This window comes from Alligator sinensis, unplaced genomic scaffold (assembly GCF_000455745.1).
Source record: "Alligator sinensis unplaced genomic scaffold, ASM45574v1 scaffold1298_1, whole genome shotgun sequence".
Taxonomy (NCBI): domain Eukaryota; kingdom Metazoa; phylum Chordata; order Crocodylia; family Alligatoridae; genus Alligator; species Alligator sinensis.
The window spans coordinates 479,236-501,280 of NW_005842192.1; the positions used below are offsets into that span (position 1 = coordinate 479,236).

Consider the following 22,045-nt stretch of genomic DNA (forward strand, 5'->3'; position numbering starts at 1 on the left):
GGTCGGACAAGACAGCTGCACTAGGGTGTCAAGTTCTGCCTTGAGGATTGTCTGGGCCAGCAGGGGAGTGATTCCTGTGGGAGCCAGCTGACCCCGAGGGAGATGCCAACAGAAGCTCACCTCTAGCGTGTGGCTCCAAAGGTGGCCAAGGGCAGGAGTGACTGGCTAAGAGCCTGGCAGGCACTGAGTGACTTCTATGGTGGGTCTCAGAGCTGTTCCTGTGGAAGTGATGGGCAGTACACAAAAGCTTCTGTCCTGGCACAGATGTCCAAGCCTTTTGGTTAGCATCAAAATGGGTCAAAACAGCTGCTGGACATGAAGAGCACAGAGGGAGAAGTTTGTGTGTGTGCAAGCCTGCACCGCAGAAATAATACCAGGCCCTCTGGGCTGGTACCATCTACCAGCAGCAAGTTATACAGCAAGTCAGAGACCTGGCTGTGCTCTGCAGCTCTTTAGATGCATAATCAAGACAGGGCAAGACCCAAGCTCTCTATGCATAGATAATGATGATCTGTGTGAATCAGAAACAAATGCCTATCAGGGTTTCACACGAGCTTGATTGGCACTAAGGTTCAAACACAGGATGTGTATTATGCTCTGGTGCAAACTCTGAAGAGGATGGATGTGACATCCAAAGGCAAAGAGGGACGGGACATGGCTCCTGCTTGGAGACCAGAGACTGCAATGCAGACAAACAAGTCTTCATTCTGTCCGTGCTTGGATTCTGCTCTCCATTTTCCACCACGCCAGGCTGGGTTAACTCCTTTGCAGCAGTGCCATGGCTTTAGATGAGCCCAGTGCAATGGTTGCAGCCAGTAGCATTGTCCAGCTGCGCACTGCAGAGCTGCCTCAAGCCAGTGCTGTAGCTCCAGCTGTTCACTGTGGAACTGGCCCTGGGTGCCAAGACAGCAGATGGTTACTAAAGCCTGCTTCCTCTGTGGAGCCATTAACAACGCTGGGAGTGTGCCTATGTGCAGTGGCCCCAACATGCCAAGGCCGCATGAGCGCTCTCTTCCTGCAGCTGCCAACAACATCAACATGGACCCAAGCACAATGCAAGAGGCAAAACTCATCCCTGACCCTCAGTTGCAGGATCAGATTATCCCAAGTTCTCCCGCTCAGCAGATCTTCGTCCTCTGGGTTGGGGTAGTCTCCCTCCACTACCAGCCACTGACCCCTGCCTTGTGCCGCAAGTGGTTTCCCAGTCAACACTGCTGGGGCATTTCATTTTTCACCCTCCCACTGGGTATGCTAGCAAGTCACCTGCGGGACTTCTGCATTTCCCAGGATCTCCTGGGCTATCATGTCCCCATGGTGAAAACACCCTGGAGAGACAGGGAATCGCGGGACCCTACTGGTTTTGGAAGCAGGATGGGGTGGGTGGATGCACAAGCATGATGATTTTTTTGGCTGTGTTCCCACAGATGGCAGCACATCGGTGCCACCACTCCAGAGGCTTGCAGAAACCTAAGCTGGCATGAAGAAGGGAGAAGCCTGAACTGGCCACCATGTGGGAGAGGCTGGGTTGACAAGGGCACTCCTCTCCATACCATGCAAGTCTGGAGAACCAAGGACAGGTCTGTTCATGGGGGAGAGGGTTGCACGAGGGTGCCCATACCGAGGGGGAAAACAGGGAGCTCTATATCAGAAGGGTCTTGCAGTCCAGTCCCCTGGTGTGGCAGTAATCAAATCCTACAATCCTGTGTGTGAACTGGTCCAGCTCTGTCGCACAAGCTACGTAGCTGGGCGGTTTGCTCCTACGGCACCTCACTGGCTGCTCTGCAGCCTGGGAGCTCAGGAGCCACTTTCTGATTTCCAGCTCAAGCCATCACAGCCAGTTTATCCAGGTCTTCTTATACCAACGCAGCCCTTTGGCTTCAATGGCATTTGAAGAAAACTTCAATGCTGACACCTTCAAACACAGGACTTCTGCCCTTCGCTGTGCCTGACCAAATCAAGCTCCGTCCTCCTCTACTTGTAACTCAGGCTCTCCGCTCCTGTGACTGGCCCAGCCTGTCTCTATATCTGCCCTTGGAGACCAGAGGGCAAAGCTAGCTCACATGCGGCTGCATCATCCTCTGGGCAGATGGGACTAGAAAGCCACCAGAGCTTCCAGTCCAGGGACACAATTTCCCCTGGGTTTCCATCATCTCTCTTCCTGCTTTGAAGTGTGGAGCCATTGGCCAGCCACAAAAAGCCCTGATGCTCACCGACCTTGGCTCTCAGGCACATGCCACCACCTTGCATTGTAGGAAGGCACAGGCACATCAAGCAAACTGGCTGCCTGACATTACCCTTCCCTGCTCCAGTGCTTCCCAGCAGCATCCTGGTTGCAGGCACAGATGAGCCAAGGGGCTCTTCCAAGGGCAGGTGCCCCCAGCCCAGCCAATGTCACCGGGCAACAGCCCTGCTTGGAGATGGGATCTGGCAGAGACAGAGAAGACACTATTAGCTTCAGTGATTGTCTTGCTGGCTCTGGGCAGCACAGAGCAGTGAGGAGCAGGGTGGTGTCAATGCATGGGATGCTTTCAAATAACCTGGCCCCCTCTTCATTGTTGCTAGCGCAGCACTGAGTCTCTGAGCCAGCTGCTGCAGGCCACGTTGCAATCTCGTTATATGCCACATTAAATAGGGATTAGCGGCTGTATCTGCTCCCTGGCCCGCTGCATTAGACACACACCCAGGGGTTGGCACTGCAAGCACAAACCTGCACTGTAACATGGATGGGGTGGGCCAGAGAGATGTGTGGAGGGCTGAGGGCAGACAGGCAAGTGTCGTGCACACCAAGGGACTGTGAGGACCTGCTGCAGGAGGCTTCAAAGAAAGGATGATTCGTTTTTTTAAATTAGAAAGCGAGGGAGATATTAAAAGCAGCCACTGAACAAAGGCAGGAAGATCAGCTGGAAGGATGGGGGGAGGGGGAGGACACTGGGTTGCAGCGAGCCATGCTATCACAGTGCTCTGTGTTTGTCCTTGCCCACAGCATTTCCAGATCAAACCCTGCTCTGTTTCTAAGTGAACAGATTCAGAGTGCCAGACAGGCAACCCCGGCCTGGGCATCCAGCAAACCCATGGCTGGGTTTGTTTTGACCCTTTCATTTGCAAGAAGGAATCAAGCTCCTGCGACCAGAATGCAGTGGATTGTGGTATGGAGACCCGATGGGATGAACTTCTATGTGCTGATCAGTGCAGCTGCTTCTGGTGTGCCCTGCTAAACAGTGCAAAGGAACAGGAGGCGAAGGATGCTGCCTTTGACTGAAAGTACCTGTGGACTTTGGGGAGAGGAAAACGTAACCATCTTGCTGAAGACTGCCAAGGACTGCTGGGTTAACATCCTTCTCCTGAGAAAACAGGATTAGGATCTTCACTGAACACTGGGGTTCGTGACCTTGAGCAGAACATCAGACACTAGGGCCCCATGGGGGCATTAAGAACGCCAAAAGTTCATTGCCAACAAACTCAGCTGCTTCTCACACTGCAAAACCGGCTCCTGCCCCAGTGAGCTTACAGTTGGAACAACAAAATGCAGATGAAAGGTGGAGGGACAGGACACGGACAGCCAGTTCCGCCTGGAGAGATGAGCCAGCCGCCCCCTTAGATTACCTGCAGGATTTATTTCATTGCATCACAGCACACAGAGGCCTGACTCAAAAAAAGAAGGAGATCAATCAAAGCCAAGTCCCTGCGGGGCCCCGGATTATCCGATTCTCTCTGCATCCTCATGGTTAAGATGGGTTTCCTTGTCAAGGAAGCTTAAGGACTTGATTCATTCTCTTTGCCAGCCAAGAGGAAACTCTCAGGAGTGCCAGCCTGCAATCGCACAGCTTACAAATGCCCCAGACAGGGGGATGATGACTTACCTTGCTATTCTGGATCAGGCGGATGATGTGTTCAAAGCAGTTGTTGCTGAGGAATATTGCTTGCAGGACAGGTCTGTCGCCACAATTCAGCATCTCTGGAATGGCATCTGTGGGGAAAGGGCATTCAATTGGTACCAGGCAAACAAGGGAGTGACATCTCCAGCTGTACAGGGCACCTGGCCAGGGCTGGGAGCAGGGCACAAAGATCCAGAGAGTGTCACTGGGGAGTCAGTGGCAGTAGGTCACACAGAGCAATCCCAGTACTGCCAGACTTGGTCAGCAGGCAAATGGCACACCCCACCCGGACAGCTCATGAGGGAGTTGAGGAAGGGGACATCTATTTGCTAACGAGGTCTGTCTTTTGCAAAGGTCACTTGCTCCCAGAGGCAGGCATATGAAAGGGGACTGGCTATTTGTATGAAGAGGCTGCTGGCTCTGTGCAGGATGAATGGCTACACCAGGCAATGTGGCCATCACTGATAATAGAGGAGCGCCAAGCACGGGTTAGCTCAGGGGTGGGCCAGATGTGGCCCACCAGGCCATTCTATCCAGCCTGCAGGGCCCCTAAAAAATTCAGAAAATTACTAGTTATCTGCCCCTGGCTGCCTGTCATGCCTTCCTCGATGGCTTGCCAAAACTCAGTAAGTGGCCCTTCACCCAAAATAATCACCTGCCCCTGGGTTAGCTGCAAGTAAAGAGGGGGCAGTCCATGGCTGTGTCCCCTCAAGGTAGGGCTGGACTAAAGGCAGTCAGCACCTCAGTGGTTGACAGTGTCCTGCTGTCACTGGTACTCCAGTGGGGTGGAGAGGAACCAACTGCAGCAACCTGGGGGGGCAAAGGGGGGAGGGGGCTAGAGGCAGACCCGCCTTGTGTACGCAAGGTGCTGGAGCACAGGGTATAAATGGACATCACCAAATGAAGCAGATCAGTCTTGATGGGATGTGTCCTGCCACAGCTGATCCGCTTCACTGGGTGAAACGCTTGTCACCTGCTGTCTCTCCCGCAGCGGGCAGGAGGACAGACTACAGGACAATGGGCGACATGTTCCCTGCTTCTGAAATTGCCCAGGCCATGTCTTGGTGAGAGGGGAAAGCTGGGCAGGTGCTGCCAGGGCTTGAGAGGCCCAATCCTTTGCAGGAATTCCCAGGCATAGGATCAGACCCCACAAGGCCCAGGAGTGCCTGCCCGGGGTGGCTCGAGAGTATGGGCAGCTCTGGGCTGCTCAGGCTCTCACATCATAAAGCAAGCAGATGTCCGTTGCAATAAAGCAGCAAAAACTATTGCTACCTTTGTTGTGGCCATACATTTTGGGCATTTGTGGCACAACATGGGGCCTGGACGTCTTTCCACACATTGAGAACCTGCTGGGGCTCTGTTACAAAGAGCACGAAGCTACAGAGCTGTGGGCAAGCCTGGCTGCCCTTCCAGGAAAGGCACCATCCACCCATGAGATAGGCCAAGCTGTGGGAATCTAGCTTCCAGCAACAGCTTTGCTGCATCACCCCTTGGCTCAGAAAGCAGCTGTACATGGGGCTGGGAAAGAATGCGTCTCATCAGGCCTTTGTCCCACAAAGCAGACCACTTCGGCACTAACCTACCCAGCATGTTAACCCTGAGCGTGATCAGCCTGTCTTCCCAGCATGCTGCCGCTGCCCCCTCCAGCGCTGCCATCGGCTGGTCAGAGTTGAGGACCTTGAAGTAGCTGTCCAGGATGGCCCTGATCTCCACCTTGCGCTGGCCCGGGCTGCTGGCGTGCAGGACGTGAATCATCCCCACTAGGCTCTTAAGGGTGAGCTGCAGCAGCCGGGGGTCCTGGGGGGCACTGTCCCCTGGGGAGCACCACCTGAGGAGCACCAGCATGAGTGTCTCCACCGCGGCCGGCGTGATCACTAGGAGGGCGTTCTGCTGTTGGAGCAAGGCACAGAGTGACACAGTACACAGGGAAGACAGGCACAGACCAGGGAAATAGAGAGCAACAAAGAGCACAGTCCGATTTACACATGTGCACACACAGGACAGAGTCTGATTTATACACACATGCATGCATGCACACACGGCAGAGTCTGATTTACACACACACACACACACACACACACACACACACACACACACACAAGGAGTCGAGCCTGATTTAAATGCACATACACACAGAACAGGGTCTGATGGACATGCACACGCACGCCAGGCAGAATCTGATTTGCAAACATACACACGTACACACGCTAGTGGTGACAACTGGGGCACAGGCAATGGGAGTCGGCTTGGCATGCTCCCTTTGGCTTCTTCCCTCCTACCCTCGCATGGGTAGCCAGCTGGTGAGCCAGCTTCAATAGGAAGGTTGGAGGCTGCTCCTGGCCTGGGCATTACAGCATTTTGCTGGGATGTGGGAGAAGCAGGTTCAAGCCTTTTGTGTGCAAAGGGGCCCTTCCAGGACCTATCGCTGGCCTCAAGAGCCCACGGCACAATGGGCAGATGCTATTCTAGGCATCCCTACGTCTAGGAGCATTCAGCTTTTCTATCGTTGACTCCTATAGAGTTGGGGGGCGGGGGCCATCATCCAGTTACAAAAACTGTCTCTAATACCCGGAAGCGAGATCTGAGGTTTTGATTCCTGCCGTCTCCAAAGGGAAGCTGTATAAGTTACACAGAAAAATTAGCACTCAAAACGATTAGCTTCATCTTGGTGTCTCACCAGCAGGACAGCGTGATTTCAATCAACAATTTTAAGCCAGCAAGCAGGGAACCTTGATATAGAAATCAAGGGGTTCCATCTCGTTTTGCATTTCTTTATCGTTTTCCTGAAGCAAGTGGATTCTCATTGGCTGTGAAGCACCGATATATGCTTCTATCCAATTAAATTCATCCGTTACACTAAATTTAGTCTATTTTGCTTATCAGGGGAATACATTGTAACTATAAACATTTAACCAAGCAATTTCATAGTTTAACATATGTTTATTCATCTTCTTAATTTTTATGCTTTTGTGTTAAAAAATGGCGAATGATACTTTTATTTAACTAGATGATTAATTTTTTCTTCTTTTGCTTTTCTGTCGAGCTGTTTTTGGATGGGAACTGGAATTCAATTAAAGGCACAAAACCCAGCCATTTGAGACTTTTATTAATAAAACAATCTTAGAAGTGCTGGATATATAATGAAAGAAGCGTATCAAATGTGTTCTATAATTAAAATGAATTTGTTAAGTATTTTCTATAGTGTGTGAGCTGAACTAGTTCGCTATTTTCTTCAAAGAATTCAGAACTAGGAGATCTCATCCTTTCACACTCTGCTTTTATTCATTAGAAGTGGAAGAAAAAAGGAAAGCTCATTTAAACTCCCAATCAGCCTGAGAATTGAGTCGGCTAAATAAAGTACAGAGGAAAAAAGAGGCTATTTCTGTCATAAATTAGCTTAGCATTGCACCACTCTCTGATTCCAGACACTTAACTGATGATTTGCTTTAAAAAAAGAACATTGGCTTGATTATTTTTGTTGCACTTCAATGATTTTAAGAGATTACAGCAAGTTTTGGTTTTAATGCAGGCTGGCAGTTTCAAATTTACATTTTAAATGGGCGGTCCTTGTAAACACGAAATACATGTAAAACAAAAATCTCTGATTTAAAATAGAAGGGGCCTCCTAGGCAATAGAGTCTGGTCCCCTACCAGCAACCGTTCACCCGCAGTCACCCCTTCAAACCCTCTCACACAACTGCAAGGCACAAAACTAGAAACATCAGGAATACCCCACAATATGCCACAGGTAAAAGGAAAGAAGGGCATTACTAATGCCCTGCCACTGCAATGACAGAGAAGTAGTTGGTTAAAATATGCTCAGAAGCACCCAGGAAAAGGAGGACAAACTCCCAGAGTCCATCCCAATCTGATCTGGGGGAAAAATTCCTTCTTGATGCCAAGTGTGACAATCAGTCTGATGCGAGCAAAAGAACTGGACTCTCCAAGCCAGGAACTTCTGGGTTTTCTAAGCACTGGCACAAATATCAGTCAAGAACCCTCAGCCTTTTATTGACTATATAGCCAGCAGTACTTTGTAATGAAGTGGGTTCACATATGCACTCTCTCATGGGTGGACTCAGAACTCACGAACCACATGTCAAGGATCCCACAGGGCTAATAAAGATGTAACATCAGCCAAAGTGGGTGGAGGCTGCCACTTTCCAATGATGTACTATGAGTGAGCACTGTTTGCCATTCAAACTGGGGGTAAGGGCCTGGTTCTGGGTCTAACCCACCACAGGAAGATATTAAAAGCACAGTTTTACTGTGTGCCGAAAAGCTGCAGCAGAGGTGGTTGCTTTTCAGAGGTGTGTGGTGTGTAATGCCCGTTGTCTGCCGGGATGAAGAGCTTTTTAGGGGAAGTGTGAAATCCTCCCACAACAGGACACAGAAGAGGAGTCTGTTTGACTAAGGCCACAGAAGGGACTCTCCACGTCATCCATGGAGGGGAATCGACCCTCTTAGAAGAGAATTTGATTCCTTCCTCTCATGGGATCATAGAGAAGTTGGGCTGGAAGGGACTTCCAGGGGTCACATCTAGTCCAACCCCCTGCCTGAGGCAGGATCAGCCCTATCCAAACCATCCCATACAAATCCATTGTCTAACCTCTTAGCAAAACTACACTGCCAACCCTGACACACACGAGATATCACACCCAAACCTGCCACACACAAAGCAGTGGGACCACAGTGGCCTCGGAGTCGGCATGGCTCTGCCTCGGCCCTAGCCACCTCTCCCACCTTAGAGGCAGAGCTTATAGGTCAGGAGGGAGCCCCAGGGACAGGTAAACAGCAGTGACTCCAGCCTCGTTACCTTGGCTCCAGAGAGAACAGCGCCGAAGAGGTGGATGAGGCGCAGCTGGAGCGCCTCGGGAAGCTGCCCGCTGTCCTGGAAGCTCCCTGCAGGGATGAGAGGGGAGAGTGTGTTAGCAGCCAAACGAGGGACACGGAGCGCAAAGGAAGGGGTCCCCACGGTCCCAGTACTTGAGCAGCAGCAGCAGGAGATAGCTAGGAGGGACTCAGCTTTTTGGGTGCAGTAGATCCCAGGTGCAACACTGGGGGCTCCATAGACTGCTGGGACGGCGTCTGGCTGGAGGGGAGAGCTCTTGGCAGGGCACGGCGTGCAGTCAGTGGAGCCTGCAGGGAGCCATTTACCTCTGTAGGCCTACTTGGACATTCGTGTCCATGGTGCCATAGTCTAAACCCTTCCCCAGGCCACACTAGTGGCACAACAACAAGCAGGAGTACCCCCTTTCTACACATTCAACTGCAGGAACTGAAGTGCCTAAGAATCAGCAAGAAGTTGAGCTAGAAGGGTTCTGGAGGTCATTTGGTCCAGCCCCCTGCTCCAGGCACTGGCTCGGGACTTTCAAACTGGCAACAGAGCCCTTGCCTCCTTGACTTCGTGCCTGAGGCAGGAAAACTGCCCAATGCCCAGTGAAGTCAACGGAGAAAAGACTCCTAAGGGTACAGAACATAATCTCCTAGTGTGACGCTAGGGGGACTGGGGCTGCATTAGGTAACGTGCCTTCACCAGCTCCCTTCTCCTGTTCTAGACCTCCAATACCTTCTATCAGGGCATTGGGAGGTGCAGACATAATCCTCTCGTTCAGCCCCTGTGCCAAACCTGGAGCAGAGGATGGGCAAACGGGAGCTTCCTGGGTGTCTGGGTAGCAATGTGGCAGCTGAAGATGGATGCTTTTTGCCACGGAGGAGATAAGCCCCTTAGCTCTGCTGAGAGGCAGCTTCTCTCTTCTAGGAAACCTCCAGCAAGGAACAATACTTCCTGCAGGAAGGGCCCCGGGGGCCTACAAGCAACACACCGCCTTGTCTTTTGGCCTCGCACTCAGGGCTGCTGAGCAGCATGGAAGGAGCTGCGGCTGGGAGAGACAGCAGCAGAAACAGCGCTCTGCACCCCGGCCCAACGCCTCTGAATTCCTGGAAGCAGGCTGTTGTGCGACAGGCCTGGCGGAGGAAATCCCAGGGACTCCCTGCAGTCCCAGAGAGCTCGGGGCTGTCCCAGAGCAGCTGGAAAAGCACAGAGGATGGGTCCAAGAGCAGGAAGCAATGCCAAGGAGGCGTGAGAAAGGGTGTGGTAGAGGGAGCAGCACGAGCCGGCACTCCCCTTGTTTGCCCATGCAGCCAGGGGAGTGCCCAGGCTGGCTCTCTAAGTTCATGTTCAGGGCAAACGCTGCCCCGAGCCCAGGTGGGGTTCTGCTCTCCTGGCGATATGCGGGGTCTTGGTGCTTCTACTGCTACCTGCATTGGCTCCCCCTCATTCATAGGCTGGACAGAGAAGCCAAGAGTGGAAGAGGCTGGGAGATGCTCACTAGCAGGGCTGACGCAACAGGGGTGGGGGAAGACTGCTCAGCATCTATGCAGTGCCCAATGCTGGCACTACATCCATTGACAAAGGCTCCTTTTCCCTTCTGTCTCCAAGAACAGGGCAGGTCGTGAGAGCGACGTTCCCCTCCTAATGAGGGAACCTTTGCTCGGGGAGGCGGAGGAGTAAACAATGGCATGCGAGTCCGATCTCACCCCTGGAGCACTGCCAGTACTCAGCCCTGCTGCTCCCACGGACCGGGAGGCTGCTCCAAGTCCCAGCACGCCCCGAGTGACACACGTCAAGGGGATGTGGCAGATTCCCGGGCTGCAGGGAAGAGGCTACACACCCTCTTGAACTCCCCCTCGCCCACGGATCTGTCTGCACAGGTCCCGCTCTCGGCCTGCTGTCTGCACAGGCGGGGCTGGGAGTTTCACTCTGGACGTGCCAGTATGAATGCACGCTCGCTGAGCAGCAAATCAAGGTTGTGTGATAGAGAGCTATGGGGTAGTGGTTTTGCCTCTCCCCTGTAGCCAAAGACTGAATTCAAGAACTGGTCTGCAACCTCAGGAGATGAGAAGTAGAGGTCACATGCCAAAGTGAGGAGGAGGCAGGATGAAACCAGATGTGGTTTTGTACACAGTGCACAGTTAACTGGTGGGACTCCCTGCCACAGCAGGGTTTAGAGGCAGATAGATAACCAGGTACAAAAATGGGATGAGACAAATTCAAGGAGGACAGGGCCATTAACACCCATTATGCAGAACAGTCTTGGGTGTGTCCTCCAACAGCTCTAAATCAATGGTGCTCGATGCCAAATTGGGGGGGTCTTGCAGGAGATAGACATGCTCTATTCATATACTCTCCTTTCACTAAATCTACATACTGCCACTGCCGCAGACAGGAGACTGAGTCAGATGAACCCACAGAATCAGAGAAGTCGGGCTGGAAGGGACCAAGCCCCTGGCCAAGACAGGATCATCCCTATCCCAACCATCTTATACATGTCCATCATCTAAACTCTTTGTAAAACTACCGTCAACCCTGAGACAACACAAGACGCCACACCTGAACCTGTTACGGGTAAAGCAGGGAGACCATGACAGCCATTGTCCTGATCTGTGAAAGGTTGTTAATATATGCTCAAGAGATCCCAGGTAGAGGGCCACGACCCCCTCCCCTTTACAGAGGAAGGCCAAACTCCCCTAGTCTATAACAATCTGACCATGGGGTAAAACTCCTTCCTGACCCCAAATGTGCTGTCGGTCTGACCCTGCGCAGAGAGGCAAAGACCCTCTAGTCAGAAGGCTCCAGTTTTAAATCCCAGCGGGAACACGGGCACACCCCAGTCAAAATCCCCACCTTGGCTGCAGCCAGCACCCAGTGCCTCTGAGGAAGCCTTAAAAACACCCTGACACATGCAGCAGAAAACAGGGAGGAGGGGGCAACCAGCAAAGCCCAGAAGTATGGGAAACAGTCATAACAGAACATAGGCATAGTTATTTCTATATAGCTACACCAGCATGGCACTGCTACTGTTCTTATGGCAGGGGCTGCATCTGCTTTGGGAATAATTTCCCAGCATCACCACATGCCCAAGGGCGGCAGCACAAGATTGTTAAAGCATCAGATCGGGACTCCGGAGCCTAAGTTTGAATCTGGCCTCTGACACAGAATCCTCACTGCCACCTTAGGCAAGTCACTTAATGCAGCAGCTGCCTGCACCGTCATGAGACAAAGTCAACAGAGAAAGAGGATATCATTAGTATTAGTCCCCACCCCGATTCCTGTTCAGTTGTGCTTCGCAGTGCTGTACAGACAGCAAACACCGCAGGCTCAGACATCCTGTCTCTGTTCATACAGATGTTTCAGCACGCAGCTGTAGGGACAGCACAGCTGGATTGACTAGAGGCCCTGTGCCCCTGACACTGTTTGGCTAAGGTTGTAGCAAAACCTTGATTTAACAGGGCCGTAGCTTTTAGCAGGACTTCCTTTCACCTTTGCCTTAGTTTAAGGAGGTTTTTAGCTTTGAATGAAGTTTCCCCACTTCCCTCTCCCTTTCTAGAAGGTGATTAGTCACCTTACAGGTCACACCTGAAAGACAAATCAAGTGACACATCTTCCAGGAAGGTAGAGGGGTATAACTGACTGGCACACATACCAAAGCCGTACCTTGGGCACACCTGCATGGGGATTTGTGGGCAACTGGCTTGCACATCCCTCAAGAAGAAATGGCTTCACAGGTGGACTGAAAACCACCCACCTAACAATGAACCCAGTGCTCCAAGTTCACTTGCCCTGTGCAATGGATCTGGAGCTTGCCTTCTCCAACCTGCTTAGGGCACCACGGACCTGGCTGTGATGGTAGCGTAGTGCAGATGTCCCTGAGCTAGCTAGTTTAAATCTAGCTTGGATGCTAGTAACAATCTAGTGCCGTGATTCTCATCCAGGGTGATCTGGCCCCCCTGGGGTGCCCCGAGATCCTTTCCAGGGTGCCACGGGGTGCTACACAACATCAGCCCTGTTGGGTGTACAAACATGATTCACAAGACAAACTCAAGGACTTCATATAGGAACCTAGAGGGTCAAAAATATCCTGCCCTGCTGTGACCTTTACAAGTAAGTCCCCTGCAACTGAAGAACAGCTCTACGATTTTGCTGCGGTCCAAAGACAAACGAAAACTAAGAGCTGGGATTTTCCGAGGGGGCCCTTTAGTCTAAAAAAGGTCAAGAACCAATGATGTTGCAGCAGCAGCAGGCAAATCTATACCAGTTGCAAGCGCTTCTCACTGTCCCCCCAGATACATGTGCAGGTAGTTATTTTGCACCTACTGGCTGTATCCAAGCTTGTTAGCTCAGGTCATCCATGCTACACAGTCATAAGCAACTGCTGCACAGATACACCCTTAGTCATGCCACAGCAGACCCTTCCCTGCCCAACTTCCTCCTGGCCTCGCCTCCTGACTGATTGAAGAAGGTGGCTGTTTGGTTAGGAACACGATTATTCACCTGGGTTATGGCTCTCACCCAGGGTGAATAAAAGTGAAAGAGCAGCAGGAAGGACGGTGTCTGAGGAATCGCGGCCGGGTGTTTACTTGTTGTGTTTCGCTAGAAAGAAGAGCAGTCGGTTTTACCGTTGTGACGGTTTCACTTTTGGCCCCAGTCAGCTTCATGCTCCTGGGTCCCACATGCTAACACCAACACATGCTTATTGGAGGTGTAAATAAAACCCCCTTTTCCAAGGGATGCTCTAAAAGCTATGGGAAATACTTTCTTGGCTCTTTTGTTTTCTAAAAGCTATTTTTACAGGACTTAAATTCAGGGCCAGCTCTGGGCCGACAGTGTGCCTTGAAGGGTGGGGACAATCTTAATGCACCTTAGGGGTAGACAGCAACATGTCTGTACAAGGGAAGGCTAAATATTGTCATCCCCATTTTACACCTGGGAAAGTGGAGACTCAAAGCAGAAGCCACATGCTCGGTGACCTACAGCAAGCTGGGAACAGAGCCTGCCGTCCCCGGGCACTGCACCAAGCAGAGAAATGGGCAGGACAGATTGTGTGAGTGGACAGACAGCAGGAAGGAAGGGGTGACACAAAGGGTAGGAGCCTCCAGGAGACAGTAGTGGGGGGCAAAGGGGGGAGAGGCAGGAGGCAGAACTGTGGCAACACCAGCCTCCTGGTTCACAAGCAGCCTCCTATGCAAGGGAATCCTTCCATTGAGCTGCATGAAAAGACTTCAGGGCTTCATATAGCCTCCCCATACAGCAGCCAGATTGTCTGTGTGGGTGTGTGTGCCACCCAGCACGGCTGTTATATGTGGAGAGGGATATTTCACAGGCCATCTGGACCCCTCCTGGGGGAGAGGAATATCCTGCCCAGGAGAGGCAATGGTGTAGCTGATCAGTCCTCTATCAGCTTAGCCCTTACAAGGTGCCACGCTGAAACTTGGTAGATATGAAGCCAGGCCAAATGCAAAGGGCTTTTGATCTAAAAACAGCATCGGCTGGCTGAGTGCGGGACGGGGGATTTACACCCAGCAGTTACATTCAGAAGAAAAGTTCCTGGGTAGTTTTAGGTGATTTTTCTGCCCTGTCACAATTAGAATGGGGCTTTGTTTGATCAATTGGTCCCTCTCAGTCTGTTAAGTCCTTTGAGAGGACTGGAGCTTTCAAGCCGTTTAATATTAAAAAGCCAAATCCACCAGCCAACATGCTTAACTTACTCTCTGCTGTGGTTGCTTTTGTCAACTGCTGTGCAAAACTGCAGCCCTTCGCCACCACAAGAAGGTTGCACAACTCTAAGCCACAGCAGCCTGTTTCAGGCCCTGATCCTACAGCAAGATACACGTGCACTGAACTCCAGGCCCAAGCAGCCTCACAGTTCAGTGGTACCCCCCCACATGCATACACCAAATGAGGGGGTGTTCAGTCTCAGCGAGGGGATCCCCATGGGCTACAGGGTGGGCTGATCTGGGATACGGTGCCTGCCAGTGGTTCCTGGAGTGCATCCAGGGCTATGCTTCTGCACCCCAGTCTGAATAGTGCCAGAGATGGGAGATAAAGGTGTTTACTGCACCTTAACTTGAAGGATTTGGTACTGTCGGGCCACTGCAAGACAGCTCCCACTTCTGCATTACAACAGAAATCAGTCTTGATGCTAGACACTAGACAGGATGTGACCCACCCAAAGATAAAGAAAAAGCAGCCTCCTTCTCCTGTAGAACAAAGGAAGCTGCACGTGTTACTTGAATGAAACAAACCTCTGAAACGTGTCGTGACTTTGCAGGAACTCACTTTGCACTCGGGTACGCCCCAAAGCAGCGGCTGATCTCAGAGCAATGCACAGCAGTGCCTGCTTGACTGCCAGGCAGCGAATGGGAACTCATAAAAAGATCCCACTGCCCTCTCATAGCTCACATCATCCCCACTTTGGCCTGAGCAACAAAGCTCTGGTTAGATTTAGATCCCATCCCACTGACAGAAGCTGGAGTGCTCCACAGCCCAGTCTGCAGGATGCAGCCCAGGGAGTACACAAGTGCATTGGCCTTTCATCCCCATCTGAATTGAACCCTGTAGCAGAACTCCAAGGCTCAGATGCTTTCTTGATGCACAGTACAGCAGGACCTGGTGTGCAGAGACCCAAGGCAATCGCATTAGCATGCACAGAAGAGAAGCACCAGCTTGAGAAGCCAAGGAAAGGGCAAATCCCCAGCTAGTGACAGAGAATATTAAAAACCTAAGTAACCAGCAAGAAACATGGGAAACTAATCTGCTCCATGGGGGAGGCTCCTCCAGCTCCCTGTGGGAATAAACCATCTCAGCTGAAAGCAGTGCCACCTCCTGGGGTTGGCTGCTGCCTACCCACCCCTCCACCTCATCTGCATGGGATTTAGACTGGAAGGGCAAAAGGGCAGGTCAAAGGTCAATGAGAGCTTGGTGGCCTACTGGGCTAGTATAGTGCAGTCCAGTTTCTGCAGCCAACAGTGCATATATGGGAGACAAGTGGCTTGTATCACATCTAACCACTTTAGAGTCCCCAGCCCGAATCAACTGGCTGGGGCAACTCGGGGTAGGTGCTAACAGAGTCCTGACTTCTGAAGCCATGGCAGGACATCTTAATTGTTTTGCCTCCAAGCCCAGGAGATCAGGAACCTTGTCTGTACGTCCATGGCGCTACATACACGTTATTAATTTAGACAGCAGCCAAATCCTAAACCGTTTGAGGTCTGCTCCCCACTAGCTGAAACATATCCTCTCAGATGCTCAAAATGGTTCATAAACCTACCAATCACATTTATTACTCATACTCGTCTGTCTCATACTCTCAAAGTATATCCAAGGGTGAGATAACCCGCAATCTAATGCAAGGAATGACTGTCATTTGCTCTCCATAATAAAGTAAGGACTTTCAACGTAGCTCATTAATAAAAATAGGACATGTTTAAAACATGAGTCTGGATTTAAAAGCCCCTGACTGGATTAGAGCTTTCCTCTCTAAACCCCAGCTCTATTTCTTCCCCTTGCACAAAACTCCACTTAATCAGAAACAAGTCTCCGAGTTACAACTGGTCTTGGAAAATGCAAGGCAGTGTTCGCAAGAGGACAATATGGTTCAAGAAATAAAACCCCTTCTACCACCCAGTTAAAAGGGTGACCTGCAAAAGGGGGAAATAGTGTTGGTGATGCAGGCTTTGGATTTGACTTTCTATTCATGTCCTCTCAATCTTCACTACGGGAAGGGGATGGGTGGTGCCTAGGGAAGTCTCAGGCATCTTTCCTGGTGTCCATGAAATCACTGAGGGGAGGTCTACACCATGCCTTGGGGAGGGGGCTGCTCTAGAGACCCACCCTGCTACTTGCACATGCTGTTGAACCACTCTGGGGTCATCCCCTCATGTTGATTTGATACCTTCATTTCCAGCATGTTTGAGGGCAGTACCGGGGGTGCTCTTAGAATGGGTTCAGCCACTGGACATATATGCCAAAGCCTGGGAGGGGTGGTCCAGACATGCCCACAGGGACTCAAAAGATAGAGAGAGGGAAAGGGTTTAGTATAGTGAGACATGTGACTGGGCAAGCTCTGCTTCCACACAAGCAGATGCTCTCTTTTAGTGGGAATGGACTGGAAATGAGCTGCGGGGACAGGGAAGCTGACATCAGGACTGCCAGGTCAAGTCCGGAGAAGACCCACAAGGTGCCCCATGTCTGTCTGTGTGAAGTGAGCTGGGCAAGGCTGACTTGAGGCCTTGCAGGGAGAACACTTCTCCCAGGGGAACTCATCACCATTGCTGTTAGCCTCAAGGCGAGAGGTCAAGTACCGAATGGGCCTGGAGAATCAACTCCTCCCAGTGCAAACAAGGAGTGTTTTCTCCTTGTTTCTTCCAGTGAAAGAAGGGGGGTTACACTTACCCGGGAAGGTCAGACTTTGAACAAAACCGAGTGTCCTCCCTTTTCCTTTGGGAGATGCAGGGAATTATGACATGGAGTGGAGCACCGAGCATGCACATCTGCATGTTACCCAGAATGCAGTCCTAACTCGCGGTTGCATTACAGCAGTGTGGAGGTGTGGGAAGGAGACTGTGTGCTGTTTGTGGGGCTGAGTGGCAAGACCATTCTTTTCTATTGCCTAAAACACCAGAGAGATCCCAGGGCTGGTGATGAGGAACTGAGACAACCATTAAAAACAACAGGCACCCTCTTTGGCATTAAGAGCATGGGGGCGGAAAGAGGAGAGCATGGAGAACTCTATGCTGGAGACAACAGGAAGGTAGAAGAGTAGGGCATCTGGCATTTACCTTGGAAGAAGGCACCAAACTCCAGAGGCAAAGCAGGAGGTGGGAACTTGTACTTGCTCTTCTCTTGCATGCTGATAATTTCTCTAGAAAGACAGGAAATGCAGAAGGAAGCAAGTCAGGATTTGCACTGGAGGGGGACAGCTAATGGGTGGTACATGCACAGTGACTCTGCCACCATACCGATGCCCAGTCCTGCACCATTAGGTGTCTTTGTCCTATTGAGACAAACTGCCTCATAACATCACACTGGCAAATCCCCATGCCCTGGGGCTGGCCTCCCAGCACCCAGGCTAATACATTTAATGAAATAAATGGTGGCAACTCTTCAGCTTGTTACCAAACAAGAGCCCACCGCTCCACCGGTCCGTGTCCATCTGTGAACCACAGAAAAGCAGGGAACTCCAGCCAGTCCTGCTCACCCACTCAGTTGTCTCCTCCATGTCTGGTATGGGTCAAAGAGGCATTCGTAGAGATGCAGTGCATAGGTGGTGACATGCTCAAGCTGAGACCTGGACACACACTGCTCCTGGGTGCTCTTCAGCTGCAAGGACAGGAGAAACCGGGTTAATCATCAGTAGAAAAAATCCCTTTCCCCAACTAAAGACTCTTCATTAAGATTCGTTCATGTTGCTAAAAGGTTGCTTTGAAGATGTGAAGGGCTATTGAAGCGCTACATTATTATTCAGGCTAATTTCATTCACTTGATCACAAGCTCCTCCAGGGAAAGTGGAAGAGGGTGCATTTGTGTCTTTGAGCATCTCTTGAAGGTGACCTTGATTAGTTTTATTCGGATTATGGCAGGGCATAGATGCCACAGTCTGGGTTTGGGGTACCTCACTGAATGAAGTGCTGAGGCCCGAAGAACTCACTTTCTCTATGGATGACAAACCACAACAGGTGAAAGAAGGAGGTAAATCGGCAATGAGTATGTATGAATAGGGATCCTGGTTTTCTCTGCTTAAAATCACAAATTCTCTGATGAAAAGGGCAAATTCTCCGACTAAACCCCCCAAATCCGCGATTAAAATGAAATGCCGCTGCATATATAAGTACCAGTTGAACACAATGTTTTATTGATATATTTACAATTTTAAAGCAGTTTGGAAGCCTGCCAGTGCCTCAATCACTACAATAACATTAATACTAAATACCTATACATTTTGGCATTCAATTTTGGGGTTTTTTTTATCAAGGAAAATCAGAGTTCTCCCTGCCCCCTTTGCCCACCAGGATGTGAGCGGCACAGCTGGAGCAGAGCCCGTGGGGGCGATGAATTTGGGGGTCCCCAGGGCTGAGTGGGGCTCCCAGCAGTGGCACAAGCCTCCCTGCCCTGCTCTCCTCTGTCATATTGGGTCCTGTCCACTGGGCTGCAGAGACCCTGGCAGCACGCCCCAGCCCTGCGCACAGATCTGGGGAGCCTGTGCCCCCCACTCCTGCTTGGGAGTGCATGCAGCAGCGGGGAGCCAGCTCTCCCCTCCCCACCCCTGGGCCCTATGCATTGCCCCAGCTGGGCAGCAGCCCTAGCCCTACCCAACTCCCTCCCTCCCTATGGAGGCCTTTAACCCCCAACCTCCCCAATTTACCTGCGGGAGCTGTTCTCTAGGCTGCCTAGTAGCCATGTGCATGTGCACATTTGCACGTGCACATGACACTCCCTGCCTGATCGCCCTCCTCCCAGTTCCCCCAGCCCCTTGCAGGCTGGAACGCTGCCAGCCTTCAAGGGGAAACCCACCGTTTCCCACGTTTTTCTCCTTTAAAGGAGAAAATCTGGGTTTTTCTCCTTAAAGTGAGAAAACCCGCGCTTGATCGCGTTTTTCCGTGGCAAACAGAAAACCCAGATCCCTGCTAATAAGCTACACCCCACTTGTACAACTACAAAGGAAGTTTTAATAACTGAGTGCAAAGATTTTTTTTTTCTTTCATCACGAAAAAAGAAAGCAACTTAAACAGGACAGAGAGCGAGAGAAGGGGTGTGTGAGCATGACTGTGTGTATAGCTTGAAGTTTTCCTGCCTGCTCTTTATACCTTTGAAATCCCTAGAGTCCAGTCTGGTTATTCGAAGAACTTTAACAAGGGTCACAAGTATTAAATCTTTAGCAAAGGCTTTCTTTATTCTGAGTGTTAATCAGCCCTTGAAGTTAAACCCGATGCTATCTTTTTTATATTAAAAACCCTTCTCCTCCTTTAATAGCTCAGCTCCCACTCTTGAGTCGTGTGAGGTCACCACTGTGTTCCCCCGTTTTCAGAGCGTTGTGTACTGAATGGGATCCTGATGTCTAATTTTCAACATAGGCAGACTTTTAAAAACCTTTTGGCCTGTTTTTATCTATTAAAACCCCAGGAAGCAAAGGTCCAATTTGCTCTCTGTAGGCAAGTCACTTGCAAACCGTGTCGGAGCCATCACAATTCCTAAGTCTCAGACTCCCCCCAGAAGTCGTGCCAACCCAGTCCACAACGTAACTTGGTACCCAATATTTCAATGTGTTATCAATCCTATTGCCATTAAGCAGAGTCATGTACAAGGGAGCATGTCCAAATGCTGAACACGTGTGCAACTTCTCTTGCGTTTTCGTCCGTTTGGCGCACTTCCATGTTTCAATCATTTAGAGCCTTTCCTTAACCAGGGGGAAAATGTCACTTGTCAAGGGTTTAGGTTGTCAAGGGTGAAATTTATCCCTGAATTCAGGTCCCATTCAAAGTTTTATGTCACAAATGATAGAATTAGGCAACGTCTTTGCAGCTGACACTTGTTAAAAACCACCTGATGAATCTGTAGGGGTTCTTGGTATAAGTAGCCAGGAAAGTGCAAGGTTTTCCCATTTAATTCTCCCAAGACTGCCTCGCGAAGGATGCATATTGTGGATGCATCAGACTGGCCCTGAATTTTGTGCATAACAGGCATCGAGTTTTGTGTTGTTTTGAGTGAGACCAAGACAGCTGGTTTGCACCAGGTGATTGCACTGCCTAATTTGTGACATAAAGCTTTGAAAGTCAACCTTGACGAGCTGCCAACACACGGCCGGAGCAAGGTGCACATGAGGTTATCTGGAGGTCCTGTCTCTGATCAGGCTTTTGCCCAGGCAAAAACAGATGCTGGGGCCTTGCGACTTACCTTGTCTGTACAGGCAACCAGCAAGCGAAGCACCTCGTGGATGAAACCTGGAGTCTTGTCTGTCTGGACGTTTTCTAAATTCCTACAAGGAGAGAAAGGCATAGGAGAGGATTGGGTTATTGCAATTCGTGCAGAGGAGGAGCTGACATTCATTCTTCTATCAAGTCATATGCAGTCCCTATCCTGAGCTCCAAAAAGTTGACGCGCTGGCTCCACCTGCGGATCCCTACCCTTTTCATGGCGACGCACGGGGCGCATCTACACGTGCGCTTTAATGAGCAGTAGCTTATTTTACTGCGCATTAAAGTGTCACGTAAAAACCCGTGCGATTACACCAACGGTGGGCAATTATTTTGGGTGGAGGGCTGCTTACTGGGTTTTGGCAAGCCATCAATAGGCGGCAAGCATGATAGGCGGCCGGGGGCAGATAAATATTAATTTTCTAAATTTTTAGGGGCCCCGCAGGCCGGGCCGCACTTTGCCCACCCCCGGGTTACACAAACGCATAGTAAAATAGGCTACTTAGCACTTAAAAACACGCCCTTTCGGGACCACCCATGACCGCCCCTTTATTTAGTACTTCACATTGGAGGTACTAAATTGAATGTGCATTAGGAAAAGTGCCTCAACGCACATGTAGACGCGCCCGCTGGTTTTCCACCCGTTTTCTGTCCCGCTCTCCTCGGCCGAGGGGGAGTCCGTGATATTGCAGAAGGGCGGCGTGCGACCTCCCGTCTCCCCAGTCAGCCCAGGTGGAACGGCGGTCGTCCCCACGCTGTTATTTCCTCTCCAGCGCCAACGCGAACCCCCGTCCGCACTCAAGGAGCCCCAGAGGCCCGGGGAACGGGAAACTCCAGACTAGCACGGGTCAAAAGTGGGAGAATGGGAGGAAAAAATGGGGTTTTTGGCAAAACTGACTCTTCCCCGCACATAAAAAACCCACACCATTTATTTTCTGTGGAAAACTACAGGCTATTTTTGCCCCTGACGGGCTGCTGCAAAGCCTCGTGGGAGCTGTAGTCCGATTGCCCCGGGTGCCCATTGCCCTCTGAGGCTTGGCGTCTTTGGCTGGCCTCTACTTCCCATGATGCCCTTTCCAAGAGGGCAGACCTTGGGGGACAGGGCACGGCAATCGGCTGGCAATGACCATGAGGGAGTTATAACACGGCGACATTACAAAATCCCAAGGGCTCTCCATGAGGGGGGCAAGTTTCCTCCCTCACACGCTCCTGCCCAGCCCACCAAAAATCATCTCCGCTTGGCAGGACCATTTTTCTCCATTTCCTCGGCCCGGTAAGGCAGTTTCCACCACAGACGCATCTCCAGCCGCACCGCGCTGGTGGCCACAACATGGCCGACAGCCCTGAGGTACCCTCTCAGGCCCCGAAGTTAGGGCGGCCATCGTAGAGGACAGTCCGGTTGTCCCCTATCGATACGA

General features: G+C 51.1%; 1 protein-coding gene across 9 annotated transcripts in view; it reads right to left on the minus strand.

Moving 5' to 3' along the window:
- Positions 1–22,045, minus strand: part of NBEAL2 (neurobeachin like 2) — a 132,976-nt gene that overhangs the window by 53,100 nt on the left and 57,831 nt on the right. For 7 of the 9 annotated variants that reach the window (XM_025207344.1, XM_025207348.1, XM_025207346.1 and 4 more), the window contains exons 4-9: positions 20,608–20,689; positions 17,915–18,036; positions 17,496–17,578; positions 8,692–8,777; positions 5,459–5,765; positions 3,861–3,967 (exon numbers count right to left, since the gene is read on the minus strand). In XM_025207344.1, coding sequence (XP_025063129.1) covers positions 3,861–3,967; positions 5,459–5,765; positions 8,692–8,777; positions 17,496–17,578; positions 17,915–18,036; positions 20,608–20,689 — 787 coding nt within the window. Of the gene's footprint in view, positions 1–3,860; positions 3,968–5,458; positions 5,766–8,691; positions 8,778–17,495; positions 17,579–17,914; positions 18,037–20,607; positions 20,690–21,241; positions 21,466–22,045 lie in introns of all 9 variants that reach the window. The other 2 variants (XM_025207352.1, XM_025207345.1) reach the window with 2 other exon arrangements.